General features: G+C 37.1%; 2 protein-coding genes across 11 annotated transcripts in view; one reads left to right on the top strand and one right to left on the bottom strand.

The window, feature by feature from the left end:
* TACR3 (tachykinin receptor 3) overlaps positions 1 to 9,668 on the top strand; it is an 86,920-nt gene extending 77,252 nt beyond the window's left edge. The window contains exons 4-5 of the mRNA XM_082728997.1: positions 5,698 to 5,894; positions 7,624 to 9,668. Coding sequence (XP_082585123.1) covers positions 5,698 to 5,894; positions 7,624 to 7,936 — 510 coding nt within the window. The 3' untranslated portion in view covers positions 7,937 to 9,668. The remainder of the gene's footprint in view (positions 1 to 5,697; positions 5,895 to 7,623) is intronic.
* LOC309863817 (uncharacterized protein) overlaps positions 1 to 23,558 on the bottom strand; it is a 120,738-nt gene that overhangs the window by 7,390 nt on the left and 89,790 nt on the right. For 3 of the 10 annotated variants that reach the window (XR_014311273.1, XR_014311274.1, XM_082729001.1), the window contains one exon: positions 13,094 to 13,288. The exons of 5 other annotated variants lie outside the window; for them this stretch is intronic. Coding sequence is in view for 1 of the 5 variants with exons in the window: in XM_082729001.1 (XP_082585127.1) it covers positions 13,259 to 13,288 (30 nt within the window). In the remaining 4 variants the exon portion in view is untranslated. Of the gene's footprint in view, positions 1 to 7,837; positions 7,917 to 13,093; positions 13,289 to 23,558 lie in introns of those variants that run through there. 2 more of the 10 variants (XR_014311271.1, XR_014311272.1) reach the window with 2 other exon arrangements.

The following is a 23,558-nucleotide window of genomic DNA, read 5'->3' on the forward strand; positions in this document are numbered from 1 at the left end:
CTCTGCCCCAGCTCTGTGGGGTGCTGCCAAAAAGGCCCATTCTCTCCCTCCAGTCAGAGAATTAAGTCATGAATTGCTAAACTAGGAAGCAGGTGAGTGACTGGGAAAATAGCAAGCAGGGTACATGGAACCCAGCAGAGGGACTTAGATTCTACTACCAGTCATGGACTCTACAGGAAGCCAGTCCACAAGGAGCTTGGGATGCCTCCCTGCAGGTCTCCTACTGGCCTAGTTATAAGATGAATACAGTCTGAGGATCTGATGTGAAGCATGGGGACTATAGTTAACTGTAGTTAACTATAGACAAAGCATAAGAATCTTAATCTCACAAAACAAACTAAGGGTTGCTGGGGTGGGGGGCTATGGATAAGGTGGTTGGGTTATGGACATTGGGGAGGGTATGTGCTATGGTGACTGCTGTGAATTGTGTGAGCCTGACGATTCACAGACCTATACTCCTGGGGCAAATAATATATTATATGTTAATAAAAATTTAAAAAAATGCGCTGTTGGTGTCATCCAAGAAATGTGACACTGGTGCTATCCCCAAGCAATGTGAGAATGTAGTTAAGTTAGTGTGGAGTCGTGTCTGTGAGAAGTTATGTCAACCCCAAACAAATGAGAATAACCTGTGTGTGTGTGGAGGTTCAAGTGTGGAAAACATTTGTGTGTGTGTGTGTGTGTGTGTGTGTACAGTGTTGTATTTGGACTCTCCTTCTTTACATGTTATTATGGTTTGTTTTTAGTGTATTTTCATTTTTTCCATTGAAAACTTAAACTTTGAGGGCGCCTGGGTGGCTCAGTGGTTAAGCCACTGCCTTCGGCTCAGGTCATGATCTCAGGGTCCTGGGATCGAGTCCCGCATCAGGCTCTCTGCTCAGCAGGGAGCCTGCTTCCTCCTCTCTCTCTCTCTGCCTGCCTCTCTGCCTACTTGTGATTTCTCTCTGTCAAATAAATAAATAAAATCTTTAAAAAAAAAAAAAAAAAAAAAAAAAGAAAACTTAAACTTTGAGAGCATCATAAGATTTTAGGCTTATCATCATAAGCCTAAAGATCTAAAGTCAAAGAAAGCGGTGCAGCCCACAAAAGGAAGATGAGATGAAATTAAGAAAAGGAAGTATATTAAAGCAAGATGTGTAAAGACTGATATTATGGGATCATGGTTGGAGATAAAAATGTGTGGAGGCTTCTTATGGAGAAAGTTGTGTTCCCCCATTCTTTGGTTAAGTTTACAAGGTTTGCTTATTTATTTATTTATTTTTCTCTAGCTTTATTGGGATATAATTGTTATCTAATGTGTACAATATGATAACTTGATACATGTATGGTTTGTGAGATGATTACCACAATAAGCATTCACATAATTACCGTTTTTGGTTTGTGTGCATGTGTGGTAAATACACTGAAATTTTACCAGCAACTTTCCAGTATATGATCCAGTCTAGTTAAGAATAAATCCTCTACTGAAGAATATAATCCTAGACATATTTTATAGTTGGCACTCTTCCATTTCATTTCCTAGACTTACTTTTTTTCTCTTTTATGACCTAAACCCCAAATCATCCCTCCTACACTAATTTAATATGAAAGATAAGAACAGCTGCAGGCATTCCAGTCTAATCTGTACAGGATACAAAAATCAAAGATTTGTTTTTCCCTTTGATACACAAAGAAAAGGTGCCCAAAGCTTATTTTCACTTACCAGGTCATGCATTTCAATCCTATCTATGTGAGTAAAGTGGATCCTTAACTACTAAAAACAGGCAGTAGAACTGTGGGAACTACATCACTTGTCCCATCTCCCTTCTTTCTCCTGCTCGTAAGTGTCTGTGCCAAGGACAGTGAGCAGCCATGACTGTTCTTGTTGCCATGGAAAATGGAAAATAAATCTCGTTGTCCCAGAAGTGGGATATAGCTCAGATTTATGAAATACCCAAAATCAATCGATCGTTTATATCAAGTTGTAACACATGGTGAAAGATTTGAATTGTCTCTGCCCTGGTCTCTTATCTTGCCTAAAAATTTCAGGATTTTCAGGAAGGCTACCAAACTGAACACCTTTCCTGATTAGTATTTATATGCTAGTGCCATCGTCCAGCCATGAGACTCAGGCGAGCAGCTGATGATATTTGTGCATCTATCATTGCTCAAGGTTTGTGCTTCAAAGTGCTGATTTGCTTTAGACACTTGACAAAGCAATGCAATTTCTTCCACCGAAAGACCCGGCTTTTGCATTTACATTACAGCTGGAGTCCCGAAAGTTTGATATCGTAAATAATTCCACAAGATTGTGTGAGCAAGACTGAAGCTAACAGTTAAAATGTATTTTATAGAAATAAGTGAAGTGTATTATAACCATGTAGAAGATCTTTTCGTTTAGAGTCCTTTTGATTTTTCCTTATTTTCAAATCTTTTAGGGTCTTGTAGGGTCTCTTAGATTTTTCCTTATTTTCAAATAAGTTTCTAAATGTTTTATAACAAGGTCCATAAGGCCCTATATCCATGAATTAGAAGTTATCTGAAATTTCCATTCCAGAGGCATTTTCATTTAATTTAATTTTCCACATCCACTTTAATTTTTCCACATTATGGACTTCTTGCACATTGATGGTTGGAAGACACTTAAAAGATTCTAATAGCCTTTGTAGGTCTTTAATTATTATTGTTGGATAACAATTTCATGCACAGGGAGTTTGTGGTCAGCCTGCAAAAAAAAGCATTCCGGGGCGCCTGGGTGGCTCAGTGGGTTAAAGCCTCTGCCTTCGGCTCAGGTCATGATCCCAGCGTCCTGGGATCAAGCCCCACATCGGGCTCTCTGCTCAGCAGGGAGCCTGCTTCCTCCTCTCTCTCTGCTTACTTGTAATCTCTGTCTGTCAAATAAATAAATAAAATCTTTAAAAAGAAAAAAAGCATTCCAAGAAGCTCTTATGTATATTTGCTGATACCATATTTAAAAGAGTAGCCTGTACCATGTTCACACTGATACAGGATTTTTTTTTTTTTTTGCCCTTGACATTAATTCAGAATAAAATTTAATGCTTTCACACACCTAAAATATTGATTATATCATTTGTACACTCATACTCTTTTAAATGAAAAATGAAAGAGCAATAAAATATTGAGCTCATTTTATACATACATGCCTATTTTAAACTTGGAGGACAAATGACACCAGTGATTAATGACCAACTAAAATCAAAGACACCACTTCACCCCCTATATGACTCTTGGTTTCTTTTTTTTTTTTAATTCACTTTCATGTATTTATTTTTGAAAATTTCTGAGCACCGATTATGTATGAAATCCAATCTATATGTCTGAATCCATCAACAAAAAAAAGAAAGCAAGCAGAAAATTCTTGCTCTTTTATATTCCAACATGAGGAGACAGAAAGTAAAGAACAAACATAACAAACTGAAAATAAAGAACGGGCAGACTGCGGTCTTACATGGGTTGGTCAGAAGGGAGTCACAGAGAAAGTAACAGCTGTGCAAAGGCGAGAAGAGCATGAGGATGGTACCGTGGGAATAACTGGGGGACCAGTGTTCTGGAGGGCAAATAATTGGGGGCAGGAGCTTGCCTGTCGTGTTCAAGGAGTAGTATGATGTTCGTATAGTTGAAATTAAAAGGCAGTAGTAGAATTTGTTTCGTTCAGTCTTCTGTCCCTGGGCTAGTTACCAGGCACTGAATCATTCTTGCTTATAATAAACTAGTAAGTTCTCATAAATATTATTTCAATTGCATACACACATGTTTATATTCACCACATTTCAATGTATTTTTTATTTACATTGTTTTCATTATATTCTAAGCTTCTTCAGGATAAGAGATGGGTCCTCTACTCATTATTTTTCTCTATTCTGTTTTCTAGACCCAAGAGACATTCAGTAAATGTTATTAATGTAAGTAGAAAGAAAAAAGACTTAGGAATCTTAGTTTTAAAACTCCAGCCTTGTTTCATGAATCACAGTGGTCAAATCTTTTGGTCTTTGCCTCAGTTTCCTGAAGCACAATTGAAAACCAGCTAATCAGTTGTTAAATACATGAAGCATTGTATAAATGTGAATTATAATAAAATGTGGTTCTTATTTACATTCCACAAATATATAAATAAGAAATTGGAGAGATAAATGCAGAAATCTGAATACAGCTTTTCAGGGGGGAAAATCAGTTTAAAGAGCACTGAGAAAAAAAATGCTTTTGGTGGTATGGCCACTGATAACATTCTGTGGGCTATTGACCTAGATCTTCAGCTCTAATGAAGCTTAGTACTTGTTACCTGGACGGTACAGTGATCAGGCTCTTGGGAAAGCTTTGCCTTCCACACTGATCCACTTCATGCTTTGCCTTGTTCTAGAATCATGTCTCTCCTGACTCTTAACCTTGCCAACTTTTCATCTGAATCCCTAACTTGCAGTGAAATGATGAGTCCAGTCCATAAATATCATCTTTTCTTAGTTCTAAGATGCTTCATAAATCACTGATGTCAGGACTCTCTCTGATTTCTGTGCTGATGTGACTAGGGATGAGCTCCCAAATTTTTTTATTTAACATATATTATTCTAAACATTTTACTATTTCCAAATGGCCAAAAGAAGTATGGACAAATTTAGTAGGCAGATTGTTAGTGAAAAATATTAAATAAGGTCATCATTTTATTATTATCTCCTTTTCCACACAAAGCCAAGCTGCTTTGAGTCTACCTTTCTTATAGTCACAGACAATGGACAGATTTTATTTCATTTAGGGACACATAAAATATCCTTCCGTTCAACCTACTATTTTAAATTGTACATTGTCATTCATTATTCATTAATTCCATATCTAATTATTTGTCATCAGCTATATGCTTCAAATTGTGCTAGATGCTGAGAATATTAAGATAATCAAGACATTCTCTCTGCCATTTAGGAAGTTAAGGTCCAGTGGTGGAGAAACAAAAGTTGATACGTTACTTTGGCCAGGACTCTTTAGAATATTTTGTTTCAAAGGTGTGGAAGCCAAGAAAACAATCCGTGCTTACCAAATTCATAAGACCTAATGTATAAAACAGTTGACTGTCTATTTTTAAATTTAAAGTTAATGATATTTCCTCAGACTAATGTGAATATTCATAATCACTGTCCAGAGAAACCTTCCCCAATACCAGATTATAAGAGAAACCAAGTTGACATTCAAAAGGTTGCCTCATCAACATGGTATTAGAGTAAAGAAATCTGAATAGTCTTAAGCTATATAGTCAGGCTATAGTAAATATGGAGGAACCAGCTCAGCCCTTGGAGCCTAATTTACCCCCACCATGACTCAACAGTCGGTTTCTCTAGATATATCTCTGCTATTTTGCTGTTCAGGCCAGCACAGCCAATCTTGCTCTTCTCTCCCCTAAGCTCGTTGGATTCTTCTGAACACTCATTTTCTTCAGGCCATCTAATATATATGTGTTTCTGTTTGAGTTAGTGTAACCCATTCACTTGGGTTAGATAAAGAAGGAATGGTGACATCAGCATAACTTTCTTGAGACTTATCTAAGGCAGCTGTCCCTAGCTTACCTCCCACTTTTTTAATACTAATCCTCGGGCATGCTATGTATTTAACTATATTGAGAGAAAAATATGATTTACAGTAAGCTACTGCAACAAATATATTTAATGACTTTAAAATTTTCCAGAATTGACCTCTTTCCTTCTTTCTTTCTAGGTTGTAAAAATGATGATAATTGTTGTGGTGACATTTGCCATCTGCTGGCTGCCTTACCATATTTACTTCATCCTCACTGCAGTCTATCAACAGCTAAATAGGTGGAAATACATCCAGCAGGTCTACCTAGCCAGCTTTTGGCTAGCAATGAGCTCGACCATGTACAACCCCATCATCTACTGCTGCCTGAATAAAAGGTAGAAATGAAATTATCAAACCCAAGCTTCTTATCCCTCCTGGCTTAGCTGAAAGCATATGATGTTATCCCAGCTTCTTGGTACAAATTAAAAATGTCAAAAAGAAGGAAAATTTTAAAAATTCACTGAGGGGAGTACAAAGCTTGATTTTTTTCCTAGACTTCAACCTACTGTATAAAATATCCCACTTTAACAATTACAATAACAATTACAATTAAAAATTATAATTACAATAATTTAGAAGTTCTAACTGGGAAATTTTTATATGGTCTAAATTCTCCCTCCAAACCCTTCCAAATTTTGTCTGCACAAAAAGAAAAAAAAATCCATCATGATTGAAGGAGGTGAGTTGAATATGTGCTCAAGTCCTCAGAGAAATGAAGACACTCCATAGAAATACAGATAATTTTTATATGGGGAGAGAGGATGACATATGTGAATCTCTATTAACAAGGATGTCTTGTAAACAGACTTCAAAACAGAAGATGTTGCTGTGAGGGTTCTAGAATCAGTAAGGCCAGAAGAATTCCAATCCTTCTGCCCCTTCTGCCTATATAATGAGGTCAGTGAGTAAGACAGGGGGCAGTATCCATGGAAATGGGCAGTGAGGAAATTGAAGTGGTCAAGGCAAAGCTACTTGCACAGTAAAGTTTTTAAAGGGTAGTATTTGTAGCCAAACTTAAGACTGGAAAGGAAGGTAAAATGTTGTTTCCAGATAAAAACACCTTGGTAGTATGTAAAGACACATGGAGGAGCAGGGGTAAATTTCTTAAGACTGATGATTCCCTAAAAAAACTAATGTGTTTTGAGCACAACTAGAAACAACTTCATGTGAGTAACTGTGAACCAAATCCTTTTTTTTTTAATTAATTTTTTATTTTTTATAAACATATATTTTTATCCCCAGGGGTACAGGTCTGTGAATCACCAGGTTTACACACTTCACAGCACTCACCAAAGCACATACCCTCCCCAATGTCCATAATCCCACCCCCTTCTCCCAAACCCCCTTCCCCCAGCAACCCTCAGTTTGTTTTGTGAGATTGAGAGTCACTTATGGTTTGTCTCCCTCCCAATCCCATCTTGTGAACCAAATCCTTAACTCTCTTTTCAGTCGGGCCTCCATTACACTATCCCTTCAGTTTGTTAAACACTTAATTCTGCTTTTTTTTTTTTTTCATTAATTGCATAAGCCGTGTATCAATTCAAACCACCCCACAAGCAGTACATCTGTTTTTAATCAACTTCACTTAATGGTTTACAAAACAAGGGATTCTGTGCTTTCATATATCATTAGATAAAAACCTTCAAGATTAGCAATTAATTCTAACATTAAATGGGACTTTAATGTAAAAAGGTGTAATCATTTCTGAAAGAAGTTATTTTGAAATATGTCATTTTTAAGTGCCTTAACCGCCAAGCCTAATTCAATTACACTTCTGCAAATGTATAAAGTGACTGAAGAAATGTACACTGTTTCTTTGGCATAAGGATTACCTGATGCCGTGCTTTCACTCTTTGATGACTTCCTTCTCATTGATAAGACATTAAAATTCAAACAAGAAAACTTGAAGGACTAGTACCAATACTGTGGCATACATTTTAAGAGTTTGGCAAATTCAAAATTTGATTTTGTTTACTTGCCTGAAGTAGGGCTTTCTGTGACAGTTCAAAGGAATTTCCACTTGAAAACGTGATTTTTTTCTTTCTGTGGCCTGCTTCTCTTCAGATTTCGAGCTGGCTTCAAAAGAGCCTTCCGCTGGTGTCCTTTCATTGAAGTTTCTAGCTATGAGGAGCTAGAGCTCAAGACCACCAGGTTTCTCCCCACTCGGCAAAGCAGCCTGTACACGGTGACCAGGATGGAGTCCATGACAGTGGAGTTTGAGCCCAGTGAGGCAGACAACACCAAATCCAGCCGGAAGAAGAGAGCGACTCCAAGAGATCCGAGCTTCAGTGGTTGCTCCCGCAGGAATTCCAAATCTGCCTCCACCACATCAAGTTTCATAAATTCGCCCCATACCTCTGTGGATGAATATTCCTAAATTCATTTCACAAAGAGGCAGATTATAAAATATAAGCCCTATTCTCCTGTTTGGAAGTCCTGCCCTACCTACTCTCTGGAAACGGAGGGCAATTTTGGGCAGCCGGGCTTCAACTGAGGAAGGTAGAATAGAAATGTAACAAAGACACTATTAAGATATTTGACCCCTCAAAAATTAAATAAGCTGTCCATTTATTCTTTGAAAACTCTAAATTATTACATCAACAAACTAAAAATAGATTTGAAACATACTTCTAAAATTTTTTCTCGTTTAAAAATAGCAATTATATATTTACGACACAAAATAACATATGATTTTTCCAAGAGATTAAAAAAGCTTTAAAAATAAAATTGTGAGTGAATAAAAACAAAATCTATATAAATGAAACATTTTCATCTATAGCTATAAAACAGGGAAAAAATGATTCATCTTCCCACTAGAATGAAGGAAAACTGCCTCGAAGAATAGGAATTAGTGAAATTTTTTGCTCAAATGAACTCACTTTGTAGAATGAAAAATTTTAAAGATTTAAAGATTTTCTCCATGAAATGTAATTGGAAAGGAAATCTAGTAAAATTATTAGACAGCTGAACATGTCATTCTCTTTATTATTTTCTCTGACAAAATGGCTTCAAAAGAAAAAAAAATAATCCTTTACTTTTTGACCATTATATAAAGTACCAAGCTAAGAAAGAGTCCAAGTTAGGACTACTTTGTCCTTAAAAGGACAAAACAAACTCCTATGATCCTCTTTACTTTATTTTTCATAAATATTTTTCAAAAATTTTAGAAAAGAGGCAGATTATAAAACATTAAAGATGCCTTCTAATGAAGAAGGGAAGAATCCCATTTGTATCTGAAACTGGCTACCAACTTTTAGTCATGAGTTAAAGACAGTCATTCATACTTAATGATGGCAGACAGGAACATCCACCAGCTCCAAAGGAAGAAGTGCTTCTCCCCATAAGTCAAGGAAAAAGCTTAAGACGGACATCGACTTTATCAATTTTACAGCATCCTTCTCCTGTCCTCTCCCTCCATTGAAAATAAGAGTAAAGATTAGGGGAAAGTATCAGAAAATAGACTCAAATGCAAATCCTTAGAAAAGAAGTCAATGTATACCCATATGTACTAATAAACATGTGTAGAAAGGTGAATCAACTGTTAGAATAGAAAGTAGAACAAGAGTTGGATATATGTGAACTAATACCATGCAAACAAGAGTATAATTTACACCTTTCCACAGAGAGCTTTCCTTTTGTCTGTTTAAATAATGCAGACATCCCCCAGAAAGAAATGAGCTAATCATCCTAAAGAAGCATCTTTTTACTATAAAAAAATTACTGTCATATTTCTGAGAGCTATAACAAAAAAAAAAGCACACTTTAAGTGTAGATTTCAGCGCTATAAATATTTCTTTAAATTAAAGATACTGTCAATTTTGTTCAGAAAAGCAGAAACCTGAAAATGTGTATGTACAATACAAACTTTTCAGAAAGTTTAAAATATTCAGTTAGATTTTTGTTAAAGCTATCCAGCTAAATTAATTACTTGTAATGCTTTATTGGATTGTTATGCCTCCACCAATACAGAACCAACTATTATGAAGAACATGGTAAAAGCAATTATTCAAAAGAAAATCATGGTCCATTGCTGCCACTACATTAAATTTTCCAATCCTCTTTCCTATTTTGGGCCCGAAGCCAGAAATATCTAATTAGTACAAAGTATTTTTAAAAAATCTATACACCTCCACCATGTGTTTAAGCTGATTTCTTCTGATTGTACCAATAAACAGACTCACATATATACACTCACAAGTGTGCAGATACAATCATCCTAATGTATCTAATAGCTTCAAAGAATTAAATTAAAAACCGAATGCTAAAATAGTAAATGGTTGTTACACAGTAGCCACAGAAAGATCAATAAAATCTATGAGGCATGTGTGCATGCTTGGGATGAGAAATGTATCATTATTTAGGATTTAATTGTTGAATATAATTTTTTATTTTTTATTTTTTTTAAAGATTTTATTTATTTGACAGAGAGAAATCACAAGTAGTAGGAGAGGCAAGCAGAGAGAGAGAAGGAAGCAGGCTCCCTGCTGAGCAGAGAGCCCGATGCGGGACCTGATCCCAGGACCCTGAGATCATGACCTGAGCCGAAGGCAGCGGCTTAACCCACTGAGCCACCCAGGCGCCCCTATAATTTTTTAAATGTTCATTTCAAAACATGTAAATGCTTATCCTACAATGTGAAAGTGTCAAGAAAAAAGCCTCATATTTTAAAGCAAACATTATCTTCTTAAATTTACAAACGATTCTGAGACTGTCATTAATTAACATTCTAATTACATATAGGACCATATTCAGCTGCAGCCCATGAACATGAAGTTTGGCTCTTGGGTTCACTGTAGTTAGCCACCACCAAATGCAGTTTGAAAAACCTATTTCCTGGCCTTTGTATGCTAGGAAAATTTAGTATAATTTGCTAAGACATCTAAGGAAAAATATTGCTTCAATCTGCTGTTTTGTTTGACTCCTTTTTTTAGTTTATTTGTTTGTTTGTTTGTTCAGGGTTTTCCAGGAGATTTGTTGTTGCTGTGCTTACCAGCTTTCACCTTTTGAGTGTGACAGAAATACCTTAGGTCCAGATGGCACCAAGAAAACTGACATCATTCACTCGGTATTTATGACCTTAAAGGAAAGTTATGAAGCAGAATTTTTAAGGTTTAAAAATAATAAAATGAGAACAATGTGAAAGAGGATTTTAGCCCTTTTGTCTGAATTTTGACACTGAGAATTATGGAATAATACACATGGAAACCATATCCAGTAGAGGTCAATTTAAATAAAGCTATGCTGATATGTTCACATATGTCAGGGCTTAGAATAATTTACCTCCAAAATTCACACTACCCTCTGATGTGAAAGTTCACTCCAAATTTTTTTCATTATTTGAAGGTAAAAACTGACTAGAAATAATAGGCAGATGGTTAAAACATCCTAGGATATTTTGGATTTAGGTCAGCAACAGAAAAATACAAAATATATTTTGAGAAAAGTCTGAGGGAATCAAAAAGACTTGCATCATTGTAAGTATTTTTTAAAAGACCAAAGTAAATAAATAATGGAGGCTGTATTTTCATTATTTTGTGTCTGGAAAAAGTGCTTTTGAAATTATCTGCATAGGAAAATATTAAAGCAAACATGACTATTGTAGAACCTTATCAAACATCTTTTATTTTTTAGCAAGCTTAGTATTCTGCTGCATTATTCCATCTCCCAACTTCATGAGGATGACATTTCTGACCCAGCAGCCAAATCTGTATTCTTCTCCAGATCCTGCCAATCTCTTATCAACAGAGATCCGACCAACTTCAAAGTGACCTCCGTGCTTACAAAGCATGCAGAAGAATGCCAAGAAGCTTACCATCAAACCTCCGAAGCACAAAATAAAATTGAAAAAAATCAATGCTAGCCAGCTCAGATTTGAACTTGAATTTTGTTAATGCAGAATTACATCAAAAAACTTCTGATTAATGTCTGGTAAATTATTCCATGGAATGCAAAGTCAGGAGAGTTATAATTTCTCATACTTTTAACAGTAACAAATTGAGATCCCACTTGTTGCTAATAACATTCTAAAAGTTAAGGAAATGAATTGAAGCATGACACAGGCCATATAGAATAATGTTCTAATAATTTCCCTTAGGGCTAAGCAGGAATGAAGAATAACGTACAATAGCTCTATACAAGGTCAGTGATTGTGTGTTATAAAATAGGCAAAAATTCTGTGTATATAAGAAATAAATATAAAGTTTGTAGCTAGTGAATTAAGTATTTTTAAGTTGTTCTGATTATACTGAATAGTTTAATACATTCATACCCTTTGTATATGTGGTTAATATGTGACAGATTTGCTTTTGCTTTTTTCCTTAAAACTATTAAAAATAATATTAAAAACAAAAGCAGTCCTAGTATTTCCCTACAGGCTAGCAAAATATATATTATGGAAGATCCTATATTATCTAAACACTCTCACCCTCAGAACTAGATTGTGCTTTGCTTTCTTCCTTAGTTATCCTCATTGAAAATATCTAGTTTTTCTAAGTTAACTTGACGCAGGAAAAAAAGCATCTATGGAAAGAAAAGTTATCAAAATGTACAAAATATTCTGTGTGGAGAGTACATGAATTGGAATATAGAAGGGAAAGAGTATGAAGTTGAGTACAGAGCATAGCATTTTAGAGAGCATCAGATCTCTAATAAATGACAGATGAGTTTAAATCTAAGCCTCACCAACAGCAAGCTGGGGGAACGGGGGCAAGTAAATCTGCTCTAAGCCTCATTTAACTCATCAATAAAAAATAGAAAATAGTGATTTTTTCAAAACGCTAATGTGAGAACTGAATGAGCTAATGCATGAATAGGACAGGGCCAAACAATAAACACATGTTCAAAACATCATTAGTATCATTATGTGCATGGGGAGAATATTAAAAGAACCTTTTCATGCCTGTCATTCTGCCCCCATCCAAAGCTCTTTGAGGCATTAGTAGCCATAGAGCCTCCTATCCCTTAGCCCTGGGCCATTTTCAGAGTCTGCACAAGACTTCATGGATTATGTATGACTGTTCTGGGAATGTGCTACCTGGCCCTGGGCCCCCAGGCAGGGGAAAGCTGGATAGGTGAAGGGTTAGAAATGGCCAGTTAATAGAAGTAGCTTTGGATGAGAGAAGTTAAATCACTTCTTAGGAAAGATGCAGCCATTTTAGGTTGAAGAATAAGAATGTTAAACTTCAAAAGAAAATAGATGAGGAAGAGAACACAGAAAAATTTCTTTTCAGGCTTCCTGGGCAGCTCCACAGACTGCTTTCTTTGCATTCTCCTATCTGCTCTGAGAAGAGTGGCCAGAGACAATTCCATGTCAGATGTCAGCAGTGACCCTCATTGCCTATCCATTTCCAACACCTGTAAAGACATCTTCTTTGATCTACTTCCTCAACCCCACTCAGATACAAGCCAAGTATCCTCCACCATATCTTACCAACTTAACATAAAGGGAAGAGAAAAACAGGAGCAGGATGTCTTCACTGTCCACCACACATCCAAAGCATCAGGACATTCTCTAAGCTCTTAAAATATACCCAAGGTTCAACTGATACCATGTCAACTGCTACAAACCTGGTCCAAGCTACCGTCATCTCCTACATGGATTATTGCCAAAGTCTCTACCCATGCATCCCTAAAATTGATTCTCAATAAAGCAATCAGAGTGATTCTTTTAAAATAACTTCACATCATTTTACTCCTTTGCTCACAGTCCTCTTGGGGCTTCCCACTTCTCCTAGAAAAAAAAAAAAAAAAATCTTCAATCACACTAGAAGGAAACTAGAACTCAATAACCAAAAAAAAGGGGGGGGGGGATTCATAAATATTTGGAAATTAAACGATATGTTCTTAAATAATCAAAAGATCAAAGAAGAAATCACAGGGAAATTAGAAAATACTTGAGATGAATGAAAACAAAAATACAGGGTGGCTCAGTCATTGAAGTGTCTGCCTTCAGCTCAGGTCCCCATCCCAGGGTCCTGGAATGGAGTCCTGCATTGGACTTCCTGCTCCTCGGGAAGCTTGTTCTCCCTCTCTGACTCCCACTGCTTGTGGTCCCTTTCTCACTGTGTCTCTCTCTGTCAAAAAAATAAATAAATAAAATCTTAAAAAAAAAAAAAAGAAAAAAATATTTATTTGGCCCTAGGTCCCATTTCTACCACAAAGCTCTTAAAACTCTTGGAATTTCCTAAATTCTGAGAGCAATGATGAGTTGTTATGTTAATGAGGTGACTTTTGGACCCTGCCTAAGGACTGGGATTAGATGCCATGCGGGCGAACCCTGTGATGAAAGGGTTGGAGATTTCAGTCCTACCCCTTTCCCTCTAGAGAGGGGCCAGGGAATGAAGTTGAATTGATCGCCAATGGCAGTGATTTAATGTGTCATGCCTATCTGTGTAAAGAAATCTCCATAAAACAAAAGCACTGGGTTCAGGGAACTGCTGGGTTGGTGAACACATGGGGGTACTAGGAGACCTGTGCACCTGGAGAGGACACAGATGCTCCACACACTTTCCCCACAAGTTGCCCTGTGCATCTCTTCCATCTGGTTGTTCCTGAGTTATATCCTTTTGTCATAAGCAGGTGATCTAGTAAGTGAAATGTTTCTCTGAGTTCTGTGAGCTGCTCAAGGAAATTAAGTGAGCCCCAATAGGAGGTGATGGGAACCTCTGATCTATAACCAGTTGGTCAGAAGTATAGGTAGCAACCTGGACTTGCAATTGGAATCCTGCATGGAAGAGGGTTGTTGGAACTTCCAATCTGTAGCCAAAGGTAAGAAACAGGTAATAACCTTGGCTTGAGATTGGCATATGAATTGGAGGTGGGTGGGGAAGCAGTCTTACAGGGCCAAGACTTTAACCTGAGGACTCTGATAGACTGTCCGAATTGAGTTGAATTCTCAGACACTCTGCTCCTGTCTGCGCATTGCTTGGTGTTGTGTGGAAAGACCACCTACCACTACCTCCCCCTCAACACACATACATCCACGTTTCAATTGGGTCCAGGAACCCAAAAGACCTGAAATGGAGCCTAAGAATGTCCTTCAGAAAACCCTAGCCCAGAGGAAGAATTTACCCTAGACTCAAGCATACAGCAATAGGAGTCCAATTATATAGTAAAAAGTAATCTGCTGATTCAGTGTTTCTGGTTACAAGCAATAGAAATGAACTCAGGTAATCTTAGTCAAAAAGAATTTTATAAAACACATTAGCTATCTAACAAACTCTCTTTAAGAGCTGGAAGAACATCCATGAAACAAGATGGGATTGGGAGGGAGACAAACCATAAGTGACTCTTAATCTCACAAAACAAACTGAGGGTTGCTGGGGGGAGGGGGTTTGGGAGAAGGGGGGTGGGGTTATGGACATTGGGAAGGGTATGTGCTTTGGTGAGTGCTGTGAAGTGTGTAAACCTGGCGATTCACAGACCTGTACCCCTGGGGATAAAAATATATGTTATGAAAAATTAAAAATTAAAAAAAAAAAAAAGAGCTGGAAGAACAGGCCTGGGTAAATGCATTCACTGGCGACAGACAAAAGAACATCTGAGAGCCACGAAAGTAGCAATACTGCTACCAGAACCACTGGGCACAATCATTCTTCGCAAAACCAGGCAGCCAGCATGGCTTAAGTACTGCCGCTGCTTTAGCCTCTGGACGTTGCATGTTGGTGCCCCTGCAGCACAGCCTTCCCTGGACTGGGTCCTCCTGCGTCTCTGCTGCTTTACTTCACTAGCTTTGAACCCAAAGCCCACGGCAGCTGCATCTGATTGGTGTAGGCTAGGCTGCTGGGTGCATGCCCTCAGCTCCAGACCCAGTTGAGAATGAGGATTAGCTTTCCTGCTTCCAAAATGGGAGACAGGCTCTGCCTCATAGATGGAAATTCCCCAAACACTCATGCTAAGTATTCAGTAAGGATGGCAGATGTTTATAATAGGTGCCTTGGGGAAAGGAAATATATTTAAAGGTTACATAAATATTTTTAGTTAGTAGAAGCACAGCTTGCAATTTTCCTTTTATTCTTGTGTTAACCATATTTTCCTTAACAAGCAAATACTGTATATGTTACATAAATTTTCAAGAGCATCATTCTGCAGAAAAAAAGTGAAGCTTTCTGTTTTAACTGAATTCCATAGGAAATGTGTCCACTTTTTTCAAGATTATTTGTACCATGGCTTGCAAACCTGAGAAATGATTGTTACGGTTTCTGGAGGTTAGAAAATTTGGCTATTGATTGGCAGATGACATCACTATTAGGGGAAATGAACATATTTACTCTCTAGATATAATGTGACATTCATAAACACATGTTTAAATTAAATCCACTCCTGTGACTCTGACAAGCCAAACAATGAGTGGTGAATGATGACCCAGTCTCCTCCTAAGGAACTTGAAACTGCCCAGTCTGAGATTTCAGGAGGACAAGATGAAGACCTTTTTTAATTAATTTACATTTTACCACAAGTAAAATGTTCTTTTCAATTTATAACAAGACACCTACAGTTCCTTTTAAAGTATATTGGAAAGGCTATAGAAAACGATCCTGGTGTATGAATGAAAAGGTATCAGAATATGGTCCTGTGTGCTAAATCAGAATTCTCATTTGTATGGGAGGTCTCAAATGTTGGGTTCCAACTTTCTCCAACCTCCAAATAACCTAAGAGTGGATCTGTATGGGCAGTCCTAGGTGGTCTGAGAGGACAAATGCATTTTAATAAATATATCTCACAAGCATATGCTTATGCACCAGGCTAAGCAAAGTACAAAAACATGTAAAGCTTCAACTTTGTTTCTAAAAGGCAGACCCCAAAGGTACATGACTTTTTATTTAACACTGCACCCTTACGTCTTAGATAAGCAAGTGTAGTGGATGGAGAGAGTTTGCAGGAGCATCCTTGAACTAACTGATTTCAAATAAGGGATCATGATAGCAACAACTTCTGAGACCCCAAGAAGCCACTGAGAACCTAAACTAGGCAAAGAGAGATCAAGTGAAACTGACTTAGTGAGGAGTACAGTGGGGACCCTGGATCAGTGAAGAGTTGTATGATGGTTTTAAGCAAGAGGAACTGACTTAGACATGTTTAATACTACGGGAAGAACACAGACATTTCAAAGACAATTTTGCATAGTTAAATATATGTTTATGTATTCATAGAATTCATGCTAACATGACAATCTTGACAAATAAAGCTCATTACTAAAAAATGAAGGAATTTGGCTGAAATTAAACTTTCTCTGCTTATATAATAAATGCATAAGAGATCAAGAGCATAAATTTCCTAGACAACACTCTTTACCCTTTCATTACAATGCCTCATGAGTATAGGTCAGAATAACATTGTTTCCTTACTTAATAATAGTCATCGGGGCACCTGGGTGGCTCAGTGGGTTAAGCCTCTGCCTTTGGCTCAGGTCATGATGTCAGGGTCCTGGGATCGAGTCCCGCATTTGGGCTCTCTGCTCGGCAGGGAAACTGCTTCCTCCTCTCTCTCTCTCTCTCTCTCTCTCTGCCTGCCTCTCTGCCTACTTGTGATCTCTCTGTCAAATAAATAAATATTAAAAAAAAAGAATAGTCATCTAGACTAACTGGTCCAAAAAACTATGAAATGTAATGGCTTTCATATCTGAAAACACACACACCACAAACATATATATAGATTTAAGTGGAAAAATGAGATATCATTAGCCTCCTTTAATATTGACTATGGATGTTAAAATATAAAATAAGTAACAATACTCCTTATATAAAAATAAGCCCACAAAATAATTTATCATTACATTTATTTTTCACCAATTGCACAGAAGTTTTTCCTAATATTCTGGTATGTAATTCAATTGCTTGCTCTTATATCCTGAAAGGTGCTGTATATTAGGTGATTAACAAATATGTTAATGTGCTTTGTATGAACACCAAAGAATGGAACTTTTAATATAGAAGATTTAAATACTTTAGAAAAATTTGTCTTCAAGTTTTCAAAGTATGTGTGCAAAGAAAGATTTTATAGGCAATATCCTTCTTTGTTCTTGGATTATGGGAAACCTTCTTTCAGACTTGGAGGTCTAAGTTCCTAGTGAACCAAAATCTAGCAACCTCTTTACAAAATCTTTTGGCCCTGAGTAAAACTCAAGTAAACATGCCAGCTGCTCCCTTCATGCTGAAAAACCTATCACCTTAAATTTAGAGATGGCTGCTCCCTCTCCTCACTTAACTTCCCTTAAACTTCACCCCCTGATTTCTCTCAGAAGTCAAAGGAACTTCTGCAATCATGAACCAGGTACTTCCCTTCATGCCTGCCAGAGTCCATGGAGATGATGGTCAAATATAAAATGTAGTTCCCACTTACTTCATATGATAACAGAAAAGCAGACTATTAAGGTCAGTCCTATACAGATAAAGGTGAAAGCAACTAAAACTATCTAAACATTATGTAATTACATTGCTAATACTCTTCAGTGATTACATGACATTTTATTGCTCAGAATGGGATTGAGATAATAATAATGTTTCAATTTATTTTTATGATCATCCCCAGAGAATATAGTAAGTATATAGACTATTAGGCCAACATGCCATTCACAAAAATTTATATTTACCAAGGACCTAAGGATCTCCTTCCCACATAGACTTAGAGAATGCTCAGTTATTCCTCTTATTTTGTCTGTTTTGAAGGGCAAATATTTGTGTGAAGGCAAGAGGATTTAGTAGGAGATTGCTTTTTAAGTAAACATGTTTATTTCAGCAAATAAGGTTCATCAATCAACCTCACATTCTTTATTACCAATTAGTCTACATTTTTGAAGTCATGGGTGGTTTATTAATTTTTCACACAACCTTATAAAGTAATAAATTAAATTAATAAAGAAATTTAAAAAGATTTTCAGATCTTGCCCAAATCACAGCTTGCTACTGGTGAAACTTAAATTTAAAAAAAAAAAAATTTAAAGATTTATTTATTTATTTGGGAGATAGCAGGTGTATGCATGAGTGGGGTAGGTGCAAAGAGAGAGAGATTCTCAAGCAGACTCTCCACTGAGCACAGAGCCCAATGTGGGACTCGATCTCACAATCCTGAGATCATGACCTAAGCTGAAATCAAGTCAAACACTCAACTGACTGAGTCACCCTGGTGCCCCTGGTGAAACTTAATTTTGGACCCACAAAGCTTGACTCTAGAAACTACTTACACCTTTGACTAGTAGTCTGAGATCTAGCCACATGAACTTGGTAAAGTAAAGGCTGTATATATCTGTCTCTGATAATCATCTTAACGTGTAGTGTTTTCTGAGAAGATGCTGGTCAGTAAGATGTTAAGACCTTTCATGAGGTCTAGTTAATACCATGACTACACTCCACTAGTGGTTCTTATTCTAAGCCTGAGGGTATCCCAGGGTTGATTCCAAATCAGGAGAGTGATGTTATTTCAGCAAAACTAGCAAGAAACTGGAGAAAATATCAGATATTGCTTAACTAGCACACTAATGTCCTACATGGAAAAACAATTATTCAGGAAATTGATGAAAATGGAATCACAACAAGGGTTATTATATAGACATTTTCTTTTATTCACTTTCTTTATTTTTTTCCCTTGGACTACAATTCTTATCTGTGCCTAAGACACTGTTGATAATTATAGGATCTATCCTTGTTGAATCTATCTTGTTGAATCTTCAAAATGTTAAGCTCAGGTACATTTATGAACAATATTTTCATTACAACATAATAAATGATTAAGAGATTTACAGTAAGTCACCATGGAAACAAACTAGGGAAAGCACCTCTGTCTCCCTGGAAAAATTGCAACGAACGTAGAGATGCATAAAGAATAATTTTCACAGATGATTTTTGAACTGAATCCTGAAGCACAAAATGGAATTCTCCAAAGAGAAGAAAAATTACAGAGAACAGAGAGCACAGAGGCAAGGAGGCCTAAAAATTCTACAAGTGTTTTTCCTTTTTTCTGCATTAAATTACTTTCAAAGTTTCGAGTAAAGAAAGCCAATACTAAAATTGTCTCAGGGTCTGCATATACCAAATATTAGATTATTTCTGCCAGCTTTTATAATACCATTTAGATTCACACAACCAAAGAAGTGCTCACATCGTCCTCACATTCTCCTGACGTTCTTCCAGCCATACATCAAAGTCATATGAATGGACACTAATCTGATTACGAATGACCAAGGACTTTCCTGTCTGAAACATTTCACATCAAACTCAGAATGCAGAGAATTTCCTGAATCATTACAAGCAATGAAAGGAATTTTTAATTATTCTACACAATTTGTACAAGCTGTTGGATTTATTGAGTACATAACATTTTATTTTGACTCTGAAACATTAGTGCAATCATTTTTTTTTTTTTTTAGTTTCAGAAAGACTTTAATATGAAATATTCAGCCTTGTTTTATTATCGTACTGTTTAAAACAGATGTGTTTGCTCTGTGTCTGATACCAGCCTCGTCAGGGATGAAATGAAGGAAAAGATGAGGGTCAAGTTTGAGTGAATAGTTAAATGGCTTAGGGTGGAAGAAAGAAATATATAGATATCAGAATTGAGTGATAGCAAGTTCGGAGGGAGTCATGGCTGGAATGAAGATCATGTATGAAGTAATTCTGAGGCATTACTCCATTATTTGTCATTTGCACAAATATGGGCAAGTTACTTGCCCATATTTGTCATTTATCATTATTTAAGAGATGTGTGCAATATGAGAATAACAAAATAGATGTTGATAGATAGATTGATAACAGAATTATTTTGCTACAGAACCATGTATTAACTAGAGTGGCCCTCCTTGGAATTATTATTATTTAAGTCAATATGACAGTTCAAACTTTGAGTAGATTTTTTTAAAGAGTGAAGTTGAACAAAGAGACTTATTATAAGTTCAGTAATACTAACATTTTTTAATTTACTTATTTATTTTATTATGTTATGTTAGTCACCATACAGTATATCATTAGTTTTTTGATGTAGTGTTCCATGATTCATTGTTTGTATATAACACCCAGTTCTCCAAGCAATCCATGCTCTCCTTAATATCCATCACCAGGCGCCCCCATTTCACCCAACTCCCTTCCCTCTAACATCCTCAGTTTCTTGGAGTCCACAGACTCTCATTGTTTGTATCCCCTCTGATATCTGCCCCTTCAGTTTTTCCCTTCCTTCTCCTAATATCCTCCATGCTATACTAATATTTTAAAAAAACTATTCCAATAAGCTATCCTAAGCATAACGTAAAGTTTAAAAAAAAAAAAACAGTTGAAATTGGTTTTGTCTTTATCCTTACTGTTAAACAGTCCTTCCACTCCCACTTATGACTGAGAAGAGAATAATCCAAGTATTTACTGTTCGTTCACACTATGCCAAGATTTGTGCCAAACACTAGAAATATCGTTAAGAACAACATGAAGATCAGGATGTCTTAGAACTTACGGTCAAGTAAGAAGACAGTACTCAAATAATTACCTGGATATGTATTTAATTATGACCATCAAACAGTTGCAAAGGAAAAATTCACAATGAGAATACATAGCAAAGAAACATAACCTAACCTGAGAGGTCAGGGAGATTTTCCTGAGAAACAGACATTTAAACAGAAAGCTAAGATGATCCTGAGTATCCAAAAGAAAATGGAAGATTATTTTTTCAGGCACAGATAAAAGCATATGCAAATATTCTGAAGCAAGAACTTGTTTGTGAAACTAGAAGTTTAATAAGGCGTCAGCATAGATATTGAAGGAGTGTGACATCAAAGAAGTCTGGGCCATGTGGTGACTGCCAATACCTCTGCCTGTTGCAATTTCCCAGGTGATAAGTATTTACCCTCTTAGATGAGAAACACCCCACAAATTGTTACATCAGCCTCTGAAAGACAGATAAGGCTAACTTCCCATGGAAAAGGAATAGATACTCCTTTTTAAAAAGATTTCTTTATTTATTGGAGAGAGAGAGAGAGAGAGCACTTGGGCAGCCAGTGGGGGAGGAGTAGATGGAGAGGGAGAGAAGCAGACTCCCACAGACTGCAGAGCCTTACTCGGGGCTCTATCTCACGACCTTGAGATCATGGCCTGAGGCTAAATTCAGAGTCCAATGTCCAACCAACTGAGCCACCCAGGTGCCCCTGAATACTTATTTTCTATATCCACATGACTTAGATTCCATAGTGGATTTTGTTGTCAAAATGAAACAACTAAATGCTGGAGAGGAGAAGACACCACTGGTTTCACTGAACTATAAATGGCACCAGCAAAGAATGTCCAATTTCCACTCCGTTTCCCACAACTCCATAGATACCCTCTGCTTAAGGTTCTCAAGTTGTAAATCCAAAGATTATTTATTTTACAAGACAACTCAGGAGCATTTGTCACATACGATCACTTCCTGGTTGCAATGTTTCTCTTGGATCATGATCTCTCTCCTGGTGCTCTCCCTATCTCACCAGCTACTCTTCCTGGTCTTTTTGATACGTCTCTCAAAGTGCAAATGTATCCAAAGCTAAGTCCTGGGCCCTTTCCTCTTCTCTATACTCTCCCATCCAGGACTCTAACTTGATATATTCATATCTCCTAATTCATATCTCCAGTTCTGACTTCTCACTGTTCTGGATGTGTATATCCAACTTGACACCTCCATGTGAATGGAATCTTCACACAGACACCTCAAAGGTACATGGCCAAAAGAACTCAATATCCCCTGTATTATAAGATCTAAATTCTCAAGTGCTGCCTTGACATCTTTGGGCCTCATAGACCCCCCAAAAGTCTGGCTGTGAGCTCCTCTACTCCTGCAGAAGTGCTCCTACCCAGTAGGAAACTTTCTCTATCTGAACACTATCAGCGGGACCAGCTGCACCCACCCCCAAACTGATCCCTAAACCAACAGATTCACCTCCTTGCTAAACCCACAAAATTATTTAAACAAACTAATCATCCTCCTGCAGGAACCAGTGGGAACTGCACCCTCCTGTTACCCAGGATCTGCCTCCCCACAGTCCTTCTGGCTCGCCCACCTCCCAAGTGTAACACCTGTATGGCCTAGAACGGCATGCAGTGTTATCTTCCCCTGCGCCGAGAATACATGAATAATAAACTGCTGTAAGTCTCATCTGTCCAGAATTAGGTGTTGTATGTTTGACCATCTCCTGTATTTTAGGGCACAAGATCCTTCCTTCACTGATGGAATGAATAGGAGGTGATCATAACGCCCCCAAAACTAACTCTTCCTCTGATCCACATCTCAACACATAGTGCAACCACCATCCAACAAGTTGCTTAAACCAGTAAGATTTGATTCTTTTCTTTCCCTCCTACACAATCTAATCAGTTTAAAAGTCCCATCAACTCCTGCCTCAAAAACTTTCTTTCCATCTGCAATACCTCCGATGTTTCACTAACATTATCTTACTTACCAACTATGGTGACCCCTCCGACCTGGATCCTTCACATTTACTCTTATCACAAACAATTCATTACTCACACACAGTTGGTTTTAAACTCTCCAGTTGTTTTCCACCACACTTAGAGTGTAAATTGTTTTGTTAGATTACGGAGTCTTCCATGATTTTATTCTGCCTGCCTCCTCGGCTCCTCTTGCCTTACGCTTCCTTCTCATAACTCACTCCGCTTCAACCATAGTAACCCTCTTCTGTCCCTAGAACTAGATACCTGCCTTTGGGCTTTTACACGAGTTGTTCTTTCTTTCTGGAAAGAGTTCCTTCTGATCTTGTCATGGCTGCCTGATTATTTTCAATCAGATCTCAGATACAACAGTATCTTCTCTTAGATATACTCCCTGATGTCTCAATCTCTGTCATACCACCTTCTTTTAATTTTCTTCGTACATTACCTCCATCTGATAGCTTTCTTGCTTATTTATTTGTTCATTTGTTTTGTGTCTGTTTTGGATACCAGACTGAAAGCTGATGAGAGCAGGAACCTTGGTTGGCTTATTTACAATCTCAGCATCCAGGGCTGTGACTGACATATAATAAGAAATTAATG

Source organism: Mustela nivalis, assembly GCF_964662115.1.
Source record: "Mustela nivalis genome assembly, chromosome: 4".
Lineage (NCBI taxonomy): Eukaryota > Metazoa > Chordata > Mammalia > Carnivora > Mustelidae > Mustela > Mustela nivalis.